The sequence below is a fragment of the Cibotium barometz genome, chromosome 38, assembly GCF_041138505.1.
Source record: "Cibotium barometz isolate CiBa-2024 chromosome 38, ASM4113850v1, whole genome shotgun sequence".
Classification (NCBI taxonomy): domain Eukaryota; kingdom Viridiplantae; phylum Streptophyta; class Polypodiopsida; order Cyatheales; family Cibotiaceae; genus Cibotium; species Cibotium barometz.
The window spans coordinates 35,838,047-35,860,842 of NC_141083.1; the positions used below are offsets into that span (position 1 = coordinate 35,838,047).

At 39.9% G+C, this 22,796-nt stretch overlaps 1 protein-coding gene and 1 pseudogene across 1 annotated transcript; both read right to left on the bottom strand.

The window, feature by feature from the left end:
• Nucleotides 1-5,279: 5,279 nt before the first annotated feature.
• On the bottom strand, nucleotides 5,280-8,177 carry LOC147616648 (chlorophyll a-b binding protein type 1 member F3, chloroplastic-like). The gene is made up of 3 exons (XM_086777711.1): nucleotides 7,969-8,177; nucleotides 6,181-7,864; nucleotides 5,280-6,065 (listed from the first exon to the last, which is right to left on the bottom strand). The coding sequence occupies exons 1-2, from the start codon at nucleotides 8,112-8,114 to the stop codon at nucleotides 7,213-7,215; spliced, it is 798 nt and encodes a 265-aa protein (XP_086633837.1). The 5' UTR covers nucleotides 8,115-8,177; the 3' UTR covers nucleotides 5,280-6,065; nucleotides 6,181-7,212.
• On the bottom strand, nucleotides 5,430-6,326 carry LOC147616649 (chlorophyll a-b binding protein type 1 member F3, chloroplastic-like; annotated as a pseudogene).
• Nucleotides 8,178-22,796: the final 14,619 nt, after the last annotated feature.

Below are 22,796 nucleotides of genomic sequence, written 5' to 3' on the forward strand. Positions count from 1 at the left end.
ATGCTTAAAATCAAACTATGAATTTAAATCATAATTTTAACCATAATCATAAACTTAATTATAATTATCTCACTAAATTAAGCTAATTCCATTATTTCTCTTTTTCCAAATTGATAGGATAATCTATTTCTCATTTAGAATCAATCAAAGTAGTTTTTAACTACTTATAAATAATCTAAAAGAAAAAACTATTATTTTATTTATTTATTAATACAAAATCATAAAAATATCATTTTCTTAATCTCTAGCTTATCAAGCCTAGAGTTTAGCTTTGAATTAAGAGACTGTCATTGAGAAGCATCCTTTTTCAAGGGATTTAGCCATAAAGATGGCTATTCTTTTAGAGAGAGAGATTTATTTAAAGAAAGCATTGCAAATAAGTATAAAGATTAATTTTCTCTTAATTAAGCATTAAGACTTTAAAGAAAAGCTTGATTTGAATTAAAACATTCATTTAGAAAGCTTCTCAAGCTTGAGAGGGGTTGAGAAGAAGAAAGTCATTGAGATAAATTGAAAAAAACCATAAAAATTAAATTTACCTCCAAGTTTGGCTTGATTCTCTAATTGCAATGAAGCCCCCGACCAATCAATTGGTCCACCAAGAGGAGAAGAGCAACTCCAAGAGTTGTTGTAGAGAGAGAGAGAGCTCCAAGCTCCCAAGAGAGAGAAAACTTTAAAGGATAATAGAAAATATGATTATTTAATATAATATTGACAGAGTATAGCTTCAATATTTTTTTACAAAAGACTAAGGGTCTATTTATAGGTGATGGAGGCCACTAACCAAGTCCAACTGGGTTTTAGAATTTTTTAGGTTTAGTTTGACTCAATTTGGACAAGATTTGGACCAGTTTGGCTCCCTTTTTGATTTGGTTTGATCCAGGAGAGAGGAGAGAAAAAATATCACAATTTTTTTGAATTAAAAACCCTTCCACACATGTGAAAAAGGTGCCTACCTCAAGAGTCCCCCTCTCCTTACCAAGGTGTCAAAAATGTATCATTATTCCAAAATATCTTATTTTTTTAGTAATATCTCATTATTTTTAACTTATAGACCTTGCACTCAGTCAACTCTTCATCTTATGGGAGCATTTACTCATTTTGGGTATTTTCTTTTATTCTTTTGGATATATCCAACACTTGGATTAATCCAATTGGCCCATTGGAACCTTAATTGGACCATAATCCAAAATTTTCTGAAAATGTAGACCCTTAGGCTAAGGTCCCTTATACCATTTTTAATTAATTCCTAATGTACATTGGAAAATTCATTTTGAACTTCTATTTCAAGGGAATCCATTTTAGACACAAGGAGGATTTTTATATCCAAAGATATCTCAATTTTAAATTATCTCTCTCTAGGACAAAATAGGATAAAACAAGATCTTTCTTTTATTTCAGAGAGGGGAATAATTTCAAGAACAGAAGGGGAGTTTCTTATACCTTTACAACTCAAAATCTAACAGGTGGAACTTAGGGTAGTTAAAGATACAGTGGGGATTTCTTTTGAAGACTTCACTAGTCCACTTTCTAGGGTATGGCATGAAGCATGGATTGACACAAAGGTACCTTCGTGAATAATAATATGCGTAGAGGCATAGTGATCCACTTGTAGGTAGCTCCGTCTCCATTCCGGGTGTGCGCCCTCCAATCTTGTTGGCCTTTCATTGTACCTTGGAGGAAGTGTATATCCACCTCTTTCCTCCGCTGGATGTTCTTGCTTCTATCTTTCAAAAGAATATTCTTTTAATAAATCAACCACCTGTACATCAAGAAGATCTACCATGTGAGGGTTCCTGAATTATGTATTTTTTCCTATGGGCTCCCATACGTCTCTGGCTTTCCATCTATTCTTTTTTACATGCTATATCATGCCTAGGAGGATAGGCCAAATAAGGCCTCTTGTCCATCATTTCTGATGTGGGTTTTTTGACTTCTAAAGTAGGGTCATATGGGAATTGAGGATCAAATATGCTTACCTGAAGTGACTCAAAGAAAAGCTGTAGTCGCAACCAAAGTTTTCTTCTTAGATTAATTCCAAGTAAGTGTCCTCTAGCATCTAAGTGAACATATCTACTTTTGTAAAAAGTTTCGTGATAGTATCAAGAACTGCTTTCTCATAGTAAAAGATATTATACCTAGGCTGTTCTTGAAACCGAAGAGGAACCCAGATTAATGGACAAACACTTTAGATGCCAAACAAAAGATGTGAAAATGCAACAGAAATGACAATAAACAATGCTAAAAGGAACACAACACTGAGTCGGAATGGCCAACCCCATGTAGGAACTTCTTTATTGATTGAGAAGCTTTTACAAGATACCAAGGTGCGGGTGTGAACAACATCAGATCTTTCCACAAAGCATCAACAAAAATATTGTCCAGATAAACTATTCGGTGCCAAGATGAAAACACCTCTAGAAGCTGTCCAAGAGCTGTCACAAAACAGTCCCGAAATCAGCTCATAAACCATCCATAAATCAACCCGATACGAAGCCAAGAGCTACCCCGAACTCCGTGCCAAAATAGCTCCAAAATTGAGCTTCAAAACTATCTAGGATTCCTCCAAAATAGTCCCAAAATTAGCCCCAAATCTCAGCTCCAAGATCAACTAGATATGCAAGAGATAAGGGGTCTTATGACACCACCGATCCGTTGTATAGCCTGCACACAGCCACCCTCAACACATGTGAAGTGGTAGAGTACCAGTTCAGCTATATGGGTAGGTTTAATTCACGTAGAAAGGGAACGAAAAGATAAAGTATGCTCCTCTACTTGCAGTACGGCCAGAGGAGTCGGGAGAGAGAGAGAACACAAGTACCTAGAGGGCTGCCCACTATACAGTCAGGGAGAGCAAAACTTGACAGCCCCACATGTGAATGGGAATGCATTCAGTGCAATCTTACCTTATGGCTTGGATTCTCTTCTTCAGGCCTCCAGAACCGAGCCTCAAGTTCTCGACGTTTTTGAGCTTGCTTTTCTATATGCGCCGTCCAATGATTGTGTCTTTTTCTCTATATTTGTGGAGGTCACTTCTTAGTTTATTGATTTGACATTCTTGTTCTTCTAATCTAACTTTCTGTGTCTTGGATTCACTAGACAAGCCAAGAAGCTCATTTGCTAAGTGTTGTGAATAATGCCTTTCTCTTTCTTGTATGTAAGAAACTGACTTGCAATATCCTAGTAAGCCTATGGCACCATCACCTGCAAAATGTAAGAGAGTTGTGGGATTTGAAAAGGGAGGATATGAGAAGCTGATGAGAGCAATAGTTGTCCACTTTTGCGTTTTTGAATGGGCGTATACGGACTATCTAGATCAATATGCAAATGGTACTTTCTCTTAATGCTTTCATGATTGGACTCTTCAGTAGAACGAGTGTGTACATGGTTGTTCTCCATTGGAGTGTTCTTGGAGTGAGTAAGTATACTATATGATGCAGAGTGAAAGAATAGGACTAGTTATGGTGAGAGATGGCTTGTATTTGTCTTTTGAAATTGGAGATGAAGGTTCTAATTCCCTCCAAACTGTCTTTCATGCAATAATATCCTCTTGAACTAACCTTATTCTTATAGTTTTGAATGTATCATTTCAAAGAAGGTTCCAACGAACTTTAAGACGGCCGCCTGGGAGAAAATTTATCTCTCTAGCTTTGAGACGACACTTTTATAACTTTTACATTCTCTTTATTTTAATATTTCAAGATTTTTTCTAGAGAGAGAAAATAAGAATCGACTATTTTCTTACAAGGCCCTACGAATGACCTCCAAAATGTCCTAATGTCTCTCCCTCTCTCTCTCTCTCATAGACAGATATGCTTGCAAAGAGGTGGAAAGAGAAGGCTAAAACACACCCCCGGGTGGAAACTAGCAAATATTATATATAAATTCAAATTTAAAAAAAAATTCACTGTTTTTTTGACACTTATTTCCATGGGTATTTCCACGAATATTTCGACACTCATATCGACGAGACCAGGCGTGGAAACTAAGCGTCGAAAAACAGTGATTCTCTTGTAGTAGTGTTAATAGGGCGCGGCTTTCTTGATGAGGCATCTTGCCCGATCCTTGTTGATTGGTGCTTCGGTGGGTAGGCCATTAGCTAGAAAGTGTGCAGCTTCCTCTCCTCATTCAAGAATCAAGTATAGTTGGAACAAAGAGGCATCTGGCAAGTCATCATAAACACCCACCGATGGCTCTCTATTAGGGATGCGCAACATATGGTCAGCCAATACATGCTGGGAGACTTTATATACCGTGATAGTAAAGTCAAATTCGAGTAAAATTAGAATCCATGTGGTGATTCTACTTGTAAAAGGATTGAATTGTGCACACACTGCAATCTTCTTCTCCACACACATTAGGAGAAATCAAATCTGATCCAAATCAAGGTACCCTTGACAGCCAAATCCTTCTTGTGGAAGGCCAAACATAAAATGTTACCAACTCTCCCCTCTCAACCCCCCTACATTGCAAGCTAAATACTAGATGGAGCCTATTGTGGAACAGAAAACAATGGGAGTTTCAGTTCTAAAAAATTTGGCTGCCAGTGATTCCGCCCAAAAAAGCTTGCTTACTATGGCTGAACATGCACAAAGCCCTATGGACAAAGGCTAGAGCCAATCAAAGAGGGTATAGAGATGGGATATGCCCTAGATGTAAACGGTAACAAGAAACCATTACACATCTATTCATCAGATGGCCTCACAACACAAAAGGACTCTAGATCCTAAATCTATGTGTCTCCTCCCTTCGAAATTGGGAGCTTCATTGGCAAAAATTCTTATCAAAGCAGCAGTTGAAGTACTTGGTAGAAATGTGAAATGCTATATGTGTAGAACATTTATGGGGTCATTAATAGAAATAAATGTTTGTTTAATCATGTCAACACCAAGATGTTCTCTGCTCTAACATGTGCTCTGAATGTGGAGATGAAACTCTTGCATAAATCTAGCTTCAATGCATGTGAATCATAGTACTTGAAATATGATGTTGAAGAGATGCTGCAGATGAGAGAGAGGCTGGAAAAGGATAAACAAGTGACCATTGAGAGAAGAGATCATGACGAAGGATTCTGAGTTGATTATATATATTCAAAATCTAACCACTTGAGGACGTTGCAGTTTTGTTTCTTGAACAATAAACCAGTTTTTTTTGTATCCACGTTTTATTATTAATATAATTCCGATCTTATAAAAAGAAAATATAACGAACATTTGACAGATCGAAAAAGAAAATCACACGCATTCATAGACATGCTATGAATTGAAATGTCGGTTAGATGGTACAAAAAATCAAAGAACACGTTCCTTGAGGTGAAAGAATTAACAGTGGACAGAATCGAGCCAATTGAGTACAACAAATGCCGGGGGCTCAAAAACAGGACAGGGTGATTAATGTACAGGGATAACGGGCAAGTCGCAGCTCGTCAGCTACGATCCCCGGACGAAGGTAGTGGCATAGGCCCAGGTGTTGTTGACGGTGGGGTTGGCCAGATGGTCGGACAAGGTCTCGATGCGGCCTTTGCCAGTCACGATGGCCTGGACGAAGAAAACATGGAGAACATGGCCAGGCGCCCATTCTTCAACTCCTTCACCTTCAACTCGGCGAAAGCCTCGGGGTCGTCGGCAAGCCCCAGGGGATAGAACTGGCCGCCCGGGTAGATAGGGTCGGTCACATCGCCCAGGGCCCCTCGGCTACGCGGTATCCCTCCACGGCGCCCCTCAGCAGAACTTGGCACGCCCAGATGGCCAGATGCTCTGCGCGTGCACCAGCCTCGGGTTGCCCAAATAGTCAAGCCCGCTGTCGGCGAAGATCTGGGAGCCGGCCTTGAACCACACCGCCTCGCCGAACTTGACGCCCTTCTTGGCCAGAAGCTCCGGAGTGACGCAACCCAGGGCGCCCAGCATTGCCTACCGCGCATAAATCACCTCCAGCTCCCGGTTCTTCGCGAACGTCTCCGGATCCGTGGCGATGTCCCACCCATAGTCTCCCGGGAACTCCCCAGTGAGGTAGGACGGGGGCGAACTGGGAAGGGGCCCAGGTAGAGTGGGCGGCCCGCCCCGTACCTGAAACATACCTCAACACAGAGCGTATTAGAGAGCCTCGATACATCGATAGACAATGTAGACGAACGTGATCTAGATCATAAGCTAACGCGTGCAGATCACAAGCAAAACCCACCATATGCTGTCGCTGGAACCCTTGGACGTCTTCATCTGCAGGCGGGATTCGGAGGAGGCTACCTTGCGGGCCAGTTCGTTGACGCCCTGCTGCTTCAGCAACGGCTGTGCAGAGAGGGAGGAGGAGAGGGTGGATGTGGAGGCCATGTCGTCTGGGCAAGTACTCTCTCAGCTCAAGGAAGTTAAGACGTCGCTTAAGTGCGCTGTGGAAGCCCACGTACGTTGAAGGAATCGTCAATCTCTGGAAGACGCTGCTTCAACGATGCACCGAGATTTCCTCATCAGTGTAAGAGTTCCTTATTACATATTCTCCGCACTAGATAGATGGTATGTCTATCAACTTGATATGTGTGTGAATATGAATAGCCACCGTAGGCACAGGAGTGACAGGCACATGGTTAAGATTATGAACAGAAGCCATGAATGCTGTTTTGGTATGCAAGTCAGGATTTAAAAATGAAACAAAACATTAAAGCAAACAACTACGTTGTTCACAAAAGAGGTGATGTAATATGAAGAGAGAACTCGGTGCAATGAGAAACTTAGAAAAAGATGAAAGCAGAGAGATGTATTACAAGCGCAAGAGGGTTCTACGCAATGAAATAGAACTACTTTACCATAAAGTAAAGATAACAATAGGGTTGATCAAGGTCAAATTTTTACCATGAGAACGTAGTGAACGATAGTTGATTGAGGAAGTTCACTTTAAGCTAGACCGACAATGCTTATTTGAAAACGCAATAACGATTCGTAAGGCGTGAGACGTGTATGAGGTGAGCTGTCGCTTTGCAACAAACATCGTCGTTTCAAAACAAGCAGAGCGAAGGACGCGATGCACACTCACGCGAATTGAGCACAAAAAAAACCAGAAAACCCAGCACTTACACTGCTCCTTGAGCTGTGAAAGAATTAACAATAGACAGAATAAACCCAATAGACAGTACAACCAACAAGGACTCAAAAGCAGGGCAGGAAAAGTAATGTACATGGGGTTACGTCGACTTCGCCATTTCTGCAGGTCGCAGCTCGTCAGCTAGGAGCCCGGGACGAAGTTAGTGGCGTAGGCCCAGGCGTTGTTGACGGTGGGGTTAGCAAGGTGGTCCGACAAGTTCTCGATGGGACCTTTGCCGGTCACGATGGCCTGGACGAAGAAGCCAAACATGGAGAACATGGCCAGGCGCCCGTTCTTCAGCTCCTTCACCTTCAGCTCGGCGAAAGCCTCGGGGTCGTCGGCAAGCCCCAGGGGATCGAATTGCCCGCCCGGATAGATGGGATCGCTCACATCCCCCAGAGGCCCACCCGCTACGCGGTATCCCTCCACGGCGCCCATCAACACCACCTGGCACGCCCAGATGGCCAGAATGCTCTGCGCGTGCACCAGGCTCGGGTTGCCCAAATAGTCAAGCCCGCCGTCGGCGAAAATCTGGGAGCCGGCCTTGAACCACACCGCCTCGCCGAACTTGACGCCGTTTTTGGCCAGAAGCTCCGGAGTTACGCAGCCCAGGGCGCCCAGCATTGCCCACCGCGCATGAATCACCTCCAGCTCCCGATTCTTCGCGAACGTCTCCGGGTCCGCGGACAGCCCCGCGGTGTCCCACCCGTAGTCTCCCGGGAACTCCCCTGTGAGGTAGGACGGAGGCGAACCAGAGAAGGGGCCCAGGTAGAGTGGGCGGTCCGGCCCGTACCTGTCACATACGTATACCCGCATATTAGAGTGCCTCGATCTACAGCAATATCCACGCATGCAGATGATAGACAACGACGCATGCAGATGATAAATTTAACCCACCATATGCTGCCGCTGGAACCCTTGGAGGTCTTCATCTGCAGGCGGGACTCAGAGTAGCCTACCTTGCGGGCCAGCTCGTTGACGCCATGCAGTTTCGGTAACGGCTGAGCGGAGAGGGACAAGGAGAGGGTTGACGCGGTGGCCATATCGGCGGAACTATTACTCGCTCAGGATGAGTTACCAAAGTTGGCTGATCATTGGACGAGCTCTGGAAGGCTTTAAATGGGGCGATGAGCAAGGGATTGGGACTCTCGCAGGAGGGCTAGGCAAGATCGCTGCAGCCAATGGACGAGAGGGGCAGCCCCTCGCGTGTCATCCTCTAGACCTCGTGTGGGCGCGCGCTCCTCCCACACCACGAGAGTAGGCCCTACAATCGCAAACATCCACACAGAAAACTTGCAAACCATTACACACACAGAATACTTGCAAACCTAATTCACGATCTCACATGTAAAAAATAAATTTGCAATTTAAAAAATTGATAAAATTTTAAGCATTTTAATTATATTTTGATGAAAAATTTTATAAATGTTGAAAAAAAACTTGTAAATTTTAAAATTACAAGTTTTTCGATTTAAGAAGAAAAATATTCTCCGTCATTCCTCTTGCGTGACTTTATGTGCTTTGGCAACTCTCTCTTGGATGATTTTATTTGCAAGTGGAGTCTACTAATAATTTTGAGGCTTTGTTCTAACTAGTGGCATGACTCACCTCCAAAGCACAAGAGATACTCTTGCATGCATAAAAACACAGACAGGCAAGAGATATTCTTGCATGCATAAAAACACGTACTCGTCCCCACGTGCAAGAGATATTCTTGCATGCATAAAAACACATACTCGTCTTCAAGGGAGAGGAGAGTTAGGTTTATATTTGAAGCCTATTTTGGGCCTCATAGTCCTCAACTTGGTTACCTATATATGAACACACCATGCTTGCTATATATATCCATGTAGGAGCTCCTAAAGCATTTACTTTTCTTTGAATAAAGCACCAAGCTTGGTATACATATACATCTAGCATTCCAACCCCAGTGTAGTGGTGACAATCTTAACACACGTGAGCAAACCATTAAAACAATCTTCGAGCAACTGGATTATCTCTCCTTGGAAGCCTATACTTCTCGCTTCCATCTATCCAAATATATATGTATAAGATAATAACATTAGCTATTGAAAGATATAATTTTTTGTTAAAAAAAACTGAAAGATAAAACCTTACAAAACTCATTCGGTGGATCAATTCTTGAGATGAATGGCGTTTAAATAGGCTTGTAGATAGCAAATCAAAAAATTATGTAATGTCGAGTGCCTATGTACCGAACATTTAACTTATTAGACTTTTTATAGTCTATAAACATTACATGTACATGAAGGCTCATCTTCTGCAATCATTCACAATCTTAGATTGTAAATGCCAAGGAGCGCAAAGCTCTCACTATAAGTGTCTAGATCATACACTTGTCCTTCCCAAGACAGGGGGCATCCATAATAATAGGAAAGAGATGAGGGATGTCTACTAGATTAAAGGGGTCTTATCCTTTCGTGACATCTATGCATTGTGTGGCTCATTTCACAATTTAATCTTTATGTATCTAAAAGCATAGTCTATACATTTGCAAAGGCTATACATTCCACTATCAATAAAGTCGCTCTTTTTAGAAAGAGTGTCATTGCGCAAAGAGAAATTGAAAGAATTACAAGAAGAATTCGAATACTCAATAATTCAATTGGATAAAATGTTTTCAATTAGATAGTTGAGTAGATCAATGGTTTTAGCAAAGTTCTGTGAATCATTAGAACCCCTCCTTAAGTTCTTTCAAAGTGAGAATCTCGTAGTCTTTAGCAAATTGTCTTCTCTAAAATTCATTTATGCACTACAGTTCTTAGTAGATCTATATCAACATTTGAAAAAGTTAAGTAAAATATTTCACAAGTCATATGTTGATGTTACTAGTATTCCTAGGAGTGTGAATGCTAGGATTTGTGTGTTGGAACTAGAGTGTGTGATAGACCTGGATATTAACATGAATGTAAGAAGGGATGATACAAGGGGTTCCCCTATTCTTCCTGATTATGGACCATACAAGGGATTTCTCCATGGTTTACGATCTTTAATAAAAGGTGACCATTTTCGTAGCAAAAGGCTAACTCGCTCTTTTGATGGCTCTTATATCGAACTATTTGTTCGCTTTCAAAAAGCATTCACATTAAGTGTTATTGAAGATTTGAAAGAGAAATTTATGGATAACTCTACCTTGGCTTGTTTTAAAATACTATCTCCATCTTGTTATCCTCCTTGAAAGCTACTTAAGAATTTTGGAGCTAATGAATAAGATAGGTCAATATCAATTTATAGAGAAAGAAAACTTGCAACAAATGGTGAGTTAATGGAGAAATTTGTAGATCTAGTATCTCTTCGAAGGGAGTACGTGACATTCAAGATTCAAGATAGTAATGATTGAAAAGGGTGGAATTTGTGGGACACTGTCACACTTGGTATTCCATAAGTAACAATACCACTCTTCAATGAAGGACTGCTAAAGATTTCACAAGTTGTGTTAGCCTAAAGCTCTAGTACTACAATTTGTGAACAAGGCTTTAGTATACAGAATATTATGAAATCAAAGTTGAGGAATAGATTGACCACAAAGTATGAAGGATTGCTAAAGATTTCACAAGTTATGTTAGCCTAAAGCTCTAGTACTACAATTTGTGAACAAGGCTTTAGTATACAGAATATTATGAAATCAAAGTTGAGGAATAGATTGACCACAGAGAGTATAACTTCCTTAATGCGAGTATGCATCGAAGGTCCTACAATGTCAGAGTTTGACTTTAGCTCAGCAGGCTTAATGCCATAACGACAATAAGACATACTTTTACAAATGAAGACTGAAAGGTATTTCAAAAAAATGTAGAGTTTAAATACATTGTTAATGCCTTCATACAAAGTATTAACTTATAATAGAATCTTCTTTTCATTAGGAGGTGGAGGAGCATGAAGAATTTTGGAACTTATGTGAGTAAAGGAAATTCAACTAGTCTTAGCTCCTTTTAGGACCCAATGTAATATTTGTAGTGCTTTTATGCATAAGCCTGGATGATTTTTTGGGGAAGCCAAATTATATTTGCTCAGTCAAAATTATCAACAAAGTTATTTTTTAGTAGATTCTCTTGATACCAGCAATTATTTTGTTGTGCGAGTTTCTTAAAGTGTGAATTTCTAAATAGAACTTATAAAACTTTCAAGAATTTTAGGAAAAAAAATTATACTTAGAAATATAAGTACTTACTTTTAATTTTTAAGATTAAAGTTATAAAAAAGGATATACGATTTTAGCTTTTTTGAACACTGCTCTCGTCCTGTCTCTTCTCCACTTACTTTTTTCAAACACTACTCTCGTTAGTGGAGAAGAGAGGGGACGACCCAAGGGGGACGAGAGCAGTGTTTGAAAAAAGCTAAAATCCTATATCTTTTCATATACCTTTAATCTTAAAAATCAAAAGTAAATACTTATTTTGCTAAGCATAAATTTTTGTGCCTAAAATTCTTGAAATTTTTATAAGTTCTATTTAGAACTTCACACTTTAAAAAAGATGTAGAACAAAATAATTGTTGGTATCAAAAGACTCTACTAAAAAATAACTTTGAAAAACTCTCACAATAGAATGATTGGTGACATCAAGAGAATATACTAAAAAATAACTTTGTTGATACTTTTGACCCAGCAAATAGAATTTGGAGTCCACAACAATATCATCCATGCTTATGCATACAAATATTGCATTGGGTCCTAAAAGGAGCTAACACTAGTTGAGTTTCCTTTACTCCTAAGTTCAAAATTCTTCACGCTCCTCTACCTTCTAATGAAAAGAAGATTATATTATAAGCTAATACTTTGTATGAATGCATTAACAATGTATTTAAACTCTAAATTTTTTAGATATACCTTTTAGCCTTCATTTGTCAAAGCATGTCTTATCGTTATGGCATCAAGCCTCCAAAGCTCTATTGTTGAAGCCTGAACTAAAGTCAAACTCTGACATTAGAGGACCTTTGATGGATATTCACATTAAGGAAGCTGTACTCTTTGTGGTCAATCTATTCCTCTACTTTGATTTGATAATATTTTGTATACTAAAGCCTCGCTCACAAATTTAGGTACTAGACCATTGGACTAATGCAACTTATGCAATCTTTAGCAATCCTTCATACTTTTCTTGAATAGTGGTATTGTTACTTATGGAAGACTAGGTGTGCCACAAATTCCACCCTGTTCAATCATTAGTCGGGCTTGAATCTTGAATGTTAGGTACTCCCTTCGAAGAGTTACTAGATCTACAAATTTCTCCATTAACTCACCATTTGCAAGTTTGCTTTCTCTATAAATTGATATCCACTTGTCTTATTCATCAACTCCAAAGTTCTTAAGTTTCTTTCCAGGAGGATAACAAGATGGAGATAGTATTTTAAAACAAGCCAAGGTAGAGTTATCTGTAAATATCTCTTCCAATGTTCAATAACACTTAATGTGAATGCTTTTTGAAAGCTTATAAACAGTTCAATATCATAGTCATCAAAAGAGCAAGTTGTCCTTTTGCTACAAAAATGGTCACCTTTTATTGAGGATTGCAAACCATGGAGAAAGCCCTTGTATGGTCCATAATTAGGAAGAATAGGGAAACCCCTTCTATCTTCCTTTCTTGCATTCATGTCAATATCCAGTTCTATCACAAACTCTAGTTCCAATGCACAAATCTCAGCATTCATGGGGCTATCAAGAATACTAGCAACATCAACATATAACTTTTGAAATATTCTACCTAACATTATCAAATATTGATATAGATTTATTAAGAAATGTTGTGCATAAGTGAATTCTAGAGAAGATAATTTGCTAAAGACTACGAGATTCTCACTTTGAAAGAACTTAAGGAGAGGTTCTAGCAAGTCACATAACTTTGCTAAAACCATTGATCTACTCAACTATCTAATTGAATGAATTTTATCCAATTAAATTATTGAGCATTCGAATTCTTCTTGTAATTATTTCAATTTATCTTTTGCAATGACATTCTCAAAAGTGTGACTTCATTGACAGTGGAATCTATAGCCTTTACAAATGAAAACTTTTCTATACTTTTAGATGCACAATAATTTATGTGATGAGCCACACAATGCATGGATGCCATGAAAGGACAAGGCCCTTTTAATCTAGTAGACACCCCTGATCTCTTTCTTGTCGTTTACAGAGGATCCAAATCCAACCAACATTTTTAAGTCCATGTCATGAGACAATGGAATTAGTGCGAGCCGAGAGAGAGCTCGACCATCTAGGCAAAGCACGGGCAGGGTTTAAGGGAGCCAAAAAGACTAGGTGCAGACCCAAGAGTGGTCGGACACTATTGAGAGTGGCCAGGCATGTGTGAAGGGCACTATGCTATTAAAAGAGTTAGGGGTCCAATCTTGGAGGTGTCTCTTTTGGCTGTGATTGGGTGGAATAGAGAGCTCTTAGAATCAGAAAGAGGTTTCTGAATTTCGTTTTCGAGGATGAAAACTCTTCTTAAGGGGGGAGTAATGTCATGACAATGGAATTAGCGGGAGCCTAGAGAGCTCGACCGTCCGGGCAAGGCACAGGCGGGGTTTAGGTTAGCCAAAAAGACTAGGTGTAGACCCAAGAGTGGCCGGAAACTATTGAGAGTGGCTAGGCACGTGTGAAGGTCACTATGTTATTAAAAGAGTTAGGGGTCCAATCTTGGAGGTCTCTTTGGGCTGTGGTTGCATGGAGTAGAGAGCTCTTAGCAACCCTTGTGGTAATGAAGAATGTGCAGATGAGGAGGCTGCCTCAATAGTCCAATTCATTTTTGAGGATCAATGTTCTTAAAGGATTATACAAGCCCTCGGAAGTACAATCCCTAATAACATATATAAGTTCAAAAAAAGGCACATGGGGACAATGGTTCTCTATATAAGATGCATATACTATCATGTGCTAATCAACATATATACTATCATGTTCTAATCGACATATATATCTGTTGATTTGCTCTTCTAATATATTGATCAAAAGTTGCACAACTCTTATCATTGTTGTACATATATTTGGGTATATTGGGAGTTTTGCATTTCCACAGAAACTCTGACATTATCACAAACTTGTTTAATGGGATATCATTTTAGCAAGAAAATATGCAAGGTAAAATAGATTAGTGATCTCTTTGTCATGTTGTGTTTCATTTTGTTTCTTCAATCCTACTTCAAGACTTCCTCTTGACATAGAACGAATGAAGAAAATATACAATACGAAATAGATTAGTGATATAAATTGTCATGTGTTTCATTTTGTTTCTTCAATCCTACTTCAAGACTTCCTCTTAATGTAGAACTAATCAATGATAATCTATGTGTGTGCGAGAGCGTGCATGTGTACTTAGGGTGCTATGCTACATGTTTTGAGTACCTATTGTTGCAAACTCACTGTTGCAATTGGGATCCTCCAGACAAACCTTACAATACATGCGTGCTTTCTCTCTATCAAATTTCAACCAATTAAATTCACTTCTCCAATTTTCACACCACGATAACCTAGATCTTTTTCTACGATTAGCCTCTTTGTCATAAATCTCTTTTGGGTGTACAATAAAATCATTAGCAATATTTTCTTCCTCGATTGCTTTATGTGACCTATTACCTTTTTCTTCTTATCCACCACAACTTGTTTACTAAATTCTCCAAATCTTAGTAGTGTTTACTAAATTCTCCAAATCTTAGTAGTGTGGATTGCATAAAATCCATCTAGAATATTCAAAATGTATTATTATGACAGTATGTTCCTTTTGTGAATTAATCTTTTTACCAAGAAATAGCAAGCCATTTCTTTCATAGACATCTCTCTCTGGCACACATTCTATCTCTAACACACTCTTCTCAAATGTGTCTCAAATCTATCTAAACATTAAAGACGCCCTTTGTATGCCTCAACTTTGAGAAGAGAAAATTAGAATCTAAAAATTGTGGCCTCTATAGCATCCAATTCACTGAAAATACCTAGCTCAGGACACACAGCAACTCTACAGAGCTATCCTTTGAATCTCTGTTGTGATATAGTCAGAAACCTAATGTTTCTCAGTCTGAATCAACTGACCCAACAAAATGTCCTCCTAAGTCAGATCTAACTCTGAACAACTCTAATCTTTAGCCCTATCTCCTGAGCTGACTTAAACTGACTCTACCTGACTTAAACTGACTCTACCTAACTTAAACTGACTCTACCTAACTCTTAGTTGATCATTGCCTAATTGTAACCTAATTTCACTAATTGATACTGACCTCTCTCAGATTCTTGTCCTCCAGACCCTTAAATCTTCCTCTAGAACTTGCAATTCTCAAATCTCTTGCTCCAAAACCCTACTCGACCTGTCAGTTGACCTCTATTGCCTACTGATCCCTATCTGACTCAGGTCTGATTGAGCTGCATTAGGAAACCTTTGGACATATTTTGGGCCCTTTGCTAATGACCTTCATTAGTAATGGACCAATAGGAAGAGAGGAGTGTGCACATTTGGTCTCCTCCAAAAGTAGGAGGCAACTAGGCTTGTTTCCCTCATTACTACATTTGTGGGGTTCAAAAAGTAGGGAGTGGCCTTCATAAATTATGGAGGTGGAGTGCAAAAAGTAGGAGGGTGCAATAAAGCAAGGGGCTAGCTTCTAAAAAGTATAGGGCTCCACCAATTTCAGCCCCATCATTCTCGTGGGTCAAAAAACCCTAAAATTTTTATTTTTTAATTTTTTTTAAAAAAGTGCATTTTCCCTCTCAAAACCCAACCCAAACCATATTATATCAAAAAACTTATTTTTTTACCTCATATTTCTCTCCCTACACATTATTCTTCTCTCCAACATCATCCTCTTCACCCCAAACCTCAAATCTCCATAGCTTATTCTCTCTCTATTGTGCAACCTTATCTCTCTCTCTCTCTCTCTCTCTCTCTCTCTCTCTCTCTCTCTCTACTACTGTGCTCAGATTTGCAGTATTCTCTATCTCTATCACGCCGCGCGCATGCACACATTCGAATCTCCTCACACCCACATCTACCTCCCTCTCTCCAACAACCTGTACTGTGTAACCTTCCTTCTTTCTCTGCCCCCCCTAAAACCTTTCTAGCAGAACACACTATGGAGGGTAGTGCATCTTTGTCGAGAGGAGAAGGCCAAGGGACAAGGTTGGGGCTCTGCTCATGCACAATACCAAGGATGAACATGGTGCTTGGGTTGAAAAATAATTTCAAAAGGGAGATTGGGTGTATTTGCAGCCCAGTGCCTTTGCATCAAGTTCGGCGTCGAGATGTGGTTGAGCACCATTGGAAGGGGCGTCTACTAGGATTCAAGGAAACAAGGCATGATGGATTGGTGGCCCTAGTGCAACATGTGTACTCGGCATCAAAAATTTCTTTGAGCCCACATTGTCATAGTCCTCGTTTCCCTTGCAACTGTATGATTTCACTTTGGTATGTTAGTGTACATGGTATTTGAACTGTTCTTTTCAACTTTATTTGACAGTTTTCTCATTTCCAGATATTTTCCCTTTCAATATCATTGATGAGAAGCCCATAAGGAGCCTAACAGGAACATTCTATAACACCATATTCGTGAGTTTGGGAATCTCCCAAGTCCCATTTTTGTAATACTAAAAAGGTGGGACCCGATTAACATGTCTATAAGTTTCTCAAAACCCTATCATGTGACCTATCATTGGAAAACACTTGAAAAGAGGGATCTATTAGGCTTTAAAGCGCACAATTTGGAGTAATGGTATTCAAGTTATGGCAAATCCAAAGTTTTGACCACGTGTCCCAAACTTATGAGAAATTCCCATATTCCCCAATATGGTGTTCTATGCCGTGCATACGCACATTGGGGATGGTGTATTTTCTGATAGTCCCCCTTCTGACCTTGCTAGTCGAAAGATTTTCTTCTAAATCCACAAATATGTAGTCCCGACACAGGTCAACAGGTTTGGTAAGCTTGAAGAGGTCCCCTCTCCTTTCCTCTCTAGTGCTGAATGGCCGATGCCTGATGTTTGGACTATTGTTGCTCTTAAAGCAAAGATGGCCAATGATATACATTCTTCTTTTTGAAGTACAAAAAGTGTAAAACCTATGGTTTTATAGGATAGTATTAAGTATTATTAGGTTTTAAAACTTTACCGAAGATGTCAGGAGTCATGAGTTGAAGAGTCGTGTCATGTTATGTCTCTTGGGATCTTCATGGGGTGAAGGCGGTTAAGCTTCGAATACTGTGCGTAAATATATGTGCGCAGATATAGGAATGTGTGTAGCTATTGGAAAAAACATCTATCTGTTATCTTGGAAGGAGTTTTTTTACTGTTTTTACTGTTGTGTTATATCCGACATGTTTGCCTTCAATTGAAAAGATATCAATGTATTCTTAGAAATTATCAATGAATGAAATGCTGTAAATGTTCAGATTGTGCAGAAAACAGTATACTTGAAATGACAAGAAGAATTAATGTAAAGATTATCTGGTGCTGCTGAGTTAACCTTCAATGCTTTTGGCAATCCTGCGGTATCAAACCTAGGACCCTTGTTCATGGGAAAGGGACAGGACAATAGGAATTTACAGAAGAACTGTTAAGATGGATGAATGGAGACAAGAGTTCAGAAATTGGGTGATAGAAGAAGAAGAATATGCCAGGTACGCAAAGAAATTCTTGCAGGAACAATTTCCTTCCTTACCTGCTCTGCAGACGTGGCGAGGTGCATATGAACCCGAGTGTGGAACAAACAAAAGCAGGAGTTTTTACCTTTTGGGGTGGTTAACGGTCCCACGAAGGGCCAGGAGTCCTATTATCAGCAATTTCATGCATGTGGTCACAGGCATTGCATTAGGAAAACCAGTGAATGAGTGGGGAAGATTACAATCTCAGAAGACCTACTCATGGGTATGATTCGAGATTAAGAGGTAGATTAGGAGAAAGGTTTGCATTAGATGCAGAAAATATCCACCCAAAAAAACCCGTCAAATACCCCTGAAAATGATAATTCAGATGAAGAAGCACCTGCACCTGACTTTGCAGAAGGACAGGCAGTCACCTGCACCTGACTTTGCACAAGAGGGACAACAGAGACATCAACAACTAATGTTGAAGGTCATAGAAGAATTTCAAATCTCATTGGCTTAAGAGCACTGGGAGTTCATTTGCTGACAGTAAGGAGACCTTTAACTTTTAACCCATTGCCCAGAGTACCTGTCACAAGAAGACCTCAACCAGTAATGGCTTTGAATCCTCCACTTCCCGGTCCCCCAATAAACCCAAAGGTTGGCCCAACCAAGTTCAACGGCTCAAAGAAAGAAAATGCTGACAGCCATGTTGGTCAGTTTGAAACCAGATGGCAGGCTAGTGGGTTATGGGGTGTTCCTCCCGGATGCTGTGAAGAAGGAGCATTTTGCAGCTACATTGGAAGGTCGAGCTATGAGTTGGTTCTCTCAATATGGATTAGCACATTTTGTAGATTATGCAACTCTCAAAGCAGCATTCTTGGCAAGGTTCAAAAAAGAGAAAACAGCTGAGGCTGTGCTCAAGAAGCTCAAAGAGTTTTAAAACAAAAAATCTTGAAGTAGAGGATCATGCACAGAGATTCAGAACCCTCTATAACAGGTTGTTTGGTAAATTAGAGACCAACACCTAAAAAATTGGGAGATTATTTCTATAAAGGCCTCAGGAAAAACCTGCAGAGTTCTTTTACAGGCCTCAAGCCAATCAAGTTGGGGTAGAACAAAACAGAAGAGCCACAGGTCCTCCTAGGAGAAATCAGAATTTCAATCTAAACCAATTCCAACCCATGAATCCAAATATGAACCAATGGGGGGGGGGGGGGGGGGGGGGCAAAAGAGGAATTATAATCAGAAAACGGGGGATTTAACAACAATAATACTTGCAATTAATGTGGTGTCCAGGGACATAGACAAGGACCATCTTGTGAGTTATGGTGTAAGCATAGGAATGAGAGGGGAATTCCTATCATTAGATACAATGATACACCAGAAGAAAATCAAAATCAACAAACTCAACCTCCTGCCCAACTGAGTGTGGTAATGTTGGAGGAAACAATTCAAGACATGAAATATCACTGAAACAAACAAAAAATAGTCAAGGAGCACATTGGAATTGTGATTGTACTCAATGTATGAAGGTGAAAGAAGTTCAGGATCTTCATGATGTATTGGCTATTACAAGATCCAAAAATCAGGGTGACAAAAAGCCAACTGAAATTTCACGAGAAAATATGAACCTGTTGTTTGGGAAGCTTAGAAGGAAATAAGAACAGGAGTTTTAAAGGAACTCAATAGGTTACAAGGGGAACAGGTGGAAGAACCTATCATACCAGTAACACCCTTTGAAGCTATCAAAATCTTACCAATTTATCATAGAGATGGGTTGGCAGAAAAACAGGACATGAGTTCAGGAGAGACGATGGATTGTTACAGGATTTGATGCAAGCTAGGGCATTCTACTTGGATATGTTATTTCTGAAGAGGGAATGCATATTGATAGCAGGGAAGTCTTTGCAATCCAAGAAGCTGTACAACCTTAGAATGTCAAACAATTGGCAAGGTTCATAGGACAGGTGAAATGGCATAACAGGTTTTTGAGATATTTATCTCATGTGTGCCATCCTTTGACAAAATTGACAAAGAAGAAGATAGCTTTTATTTGGGGTAAAGAACAGGATAGAGCTTTCAAATTATTAAAGAAGATGTTGGTGGTGGCACGGATTCTTTAGCCACCTGACTGGAATTTGGAGCTTCATGTTTTTGTTGATGCATCCCATATTGCAGGAGCTGTACTGATGCAGGAGAAGACAAAGGGCTGGTTTAGACCAGTATATTATGCAAGCAGAGTTCTTGCTACTGCAACAAAAAGGAATTATTCAGTTACAGAAAGAGAAGCATTAGGCATGATATATGCTCTCAAGAAGCTCAGACATTATCGTTTGGCCAACAAGGTGGTTTTTCATATAGATCACCAGGCTCTTCTTTATATGGTGAATAAACCTGACTTGTCACAGGGAGGATGGCTAGATGGGTATTATTATTATAGGAGTTTGATTATACAGTTATCCATACACCAGGAAGAAGTCATGTGGTAGCAGACTATCTTAACAGAATAGAAACAGGAGAGAAGCCAGAGGGAATTTCAGATGATTTCCCTGACTCTCAGACAAGTAATCAGGAGGTGTGTCCCTGAATTTGAACAATCAGCTCTGTGACTAGGGAGGCACATTAGGGAATAGTAAGAGGACACTTCTCTGGTGAGATAATAGGGAGAGTTATTTCAGGCAGGGATATGGTGGCCCACTGTGATTAAAGATGCCCATGAAAACAATGTATCCAGTGTCAAAGAGATGGCAGGCCAACTCAAACAGATAGAATGCCTCATCAACCTATCTTACCCTTGGAACCATTTCAAAAATGGGGCATGGATTTTGTAGGACCATTTAAACCGGCTGCAAGGTTTATAGGAAATAGGTATGTCCTTGTTGCAAAACTGATTATTATACAAAATGGGTAGAGGTAGTAGCTTTGAGAGACAATAAAGCCTCTAGTGTGGCCAAGTTTTTGTATAAGAACATCATGACCATGTATGGGTGCCCAATAGAACTGGTTTTAGATCAGGGGGGCCATTTCTTGAATAAGGTCATCAAGAAGCTGACCAGAGTTCACCTGATTATTCACAAAAAAACAACAGTGTATTATCCTCAAGCTAATGGTCAGGCAGAGAGCTCTAACAAAATCTTGGTTAAAATCTTGAAAAAGATTGTGGAAGAGAACAGGAAGGATTGGGACCAAAAGTTAGACTCTGCTTTATGGGCTTTCAGGAGGACAGCATTCAAGGTCACAATAGGACTCACACCATTCAAGGTCACAACAGGACTCACACCATTCAAGTTATTTTATGGGTTGGAGGCAGTTGTACCAATGGAGTTCATGGTCCCTAGTCTGAGAATTGCAGTAGCCCATAAGCTATCACCTGAGAAATCATTGGGTTGGAGGTAGTTGTACCAATGGAGTTCATGGTCCCTAGTCTGAGAATTGCAGTAGCCCATAAGCTATCACCTGAGAAATCATTGGATTATAGATTGGAAAATTTGCTAGAGTTGGAACAGGACAGAATTCAGTCAGCTTATATTTCAGAGGTCATTCAACAGAGGAGACAAGTATGGGTTAATAGAAATATAAATTTTAAGATGTTTAGGGAAGGTGATTTAGTGATGTTCTATAATTCAAAGATGGGACCACATCCAAGGAAGCTAAAACTTCGATATGTGGGCTCCTTCTTGATAAAACAAGTTATGGGACAAGGCACATTCCTGTTATCTGATTTATCAGGGAATCAGTTTGGTAAACCTATCAATGGGTTTCGACTGAAAAAGTATTTTGGGCCACACCTAACTGATAATGTTATAGAGCTGTCCGACTCATCTCATGGCAGTCCGGTAAGATCAACATGCATCTAGGGACGGACAGGTGCAAATGGAGTCACTTGATGTGAGTTGTTACTACACAAGCCAAGCTTATAATTGCCAACGTCTTGTTTGAAAAGACGCCCTCACACGTGGTCGGCGAGGAGAGATGTCCGGCATGCACAGAAGCTTTGTGAGCCTGGACGACGAAATCATTAAGGCATTCATGGACCGCTCCAAGCAAAAGGGTCCTGTAAGGTGCAGCCCTCGTAGAGCAAAGGCACACCAGCGAGAAGACAGTTCTTATGCAGTTTCTAAAGATGATGACGCTGTCGTCGAAGAGATCTCCAACAAGCTTGATACATCAACAACTTTCATTGACTCAAAGGTAACATTAGATCTAACTCAATCCAAACATAGAGCATGGTTACAGTTGTCGGCCTGTTGGATTTTGCATTATTGCCCTGGGATCAATGGATGGGAAATGAGTAGGCTAAGCAGCAGTTTAAATTTTTGCAAAACAGTGATGGTTTTATCTCACCTAATGTATTTCTCTCAGTAGAATTAGTTTCTTATGTATTTAAGTTATCCATGGAGGGGGAGCTGAGGTTTGACAAGGCATCCTTGAAAGCGTTGGAAAAAGAATTTGGTGCGCCTGAAACATCAAGGAAATACTATGTTGTTAAGAAGGCAAGAGACCCAGAAAGAAGGCAAGAGACCCATAAAGAAGGATGCAAATGGAATGGTTTTTAGAAAATGTGTTGTTATTGATAAAGCCAAAATATATGTTAGACAAGAACTTTGCTTATCTGCACACTGCAAAGAGGGGCAAGACTGTGGCTTGGGCCCATATAGTCCATCAAAAGATTATGTCTGAAATCAAGGAAAAGGATAAAAGGAAGGTGGACAAGGCATCTAGGCTAGGCCCCATGCTAGCAGCTATTTTCCAGACCATGAAGAACTTGGGGTATGTGTATGGGGGAAACTTCATCTCAAATATCAGGCCATATGTTAGGAGCATTAAAAGAACTTTAGAGGTATCAGATGATGAACCCCCACAAATAAGAAGCAAAACACTGAAGCTGGATGCAGAGGTGAATACAGAAGAATCGTCAAGGGATCTGCAAATGGTAGGGTATTCAATTGAGGAATCAAACAGGGCTGCTAGAAATCATAAGGCCCTTACTGATTCTCTATTTGTGATTCCCTTAGTTCATAGTTCTATAGAGAAAGATATCAGTGGATCCAAGCTTTAATCAAAAGAAGGGTTTTAAGTTGAAGATGAGCAACCTGAGATTTCAGGGAAACTTGAAAAGCAAGAAACACAGCATGCAAGTGTGG

What these genes read in the sequence shown, in the direction of transcription:
- LOC147616648 (XM_086777711.1), bottom strand. Translation starts at nt 8,114, where the DNA reads ATGGCCACCGCGTCAACCCTCTCCTTGTCCCTCTCCGCTCAGCCGTTA. An exon ending in GGTTCCAGCGGCAGCATATG is followed by an intron (nt 7,865 to 7,968) that starts GTGGGTTAAATT and finishes CGTATGTGACAG; the next exon opens with GTACGGGCCGGACCGCCCAC.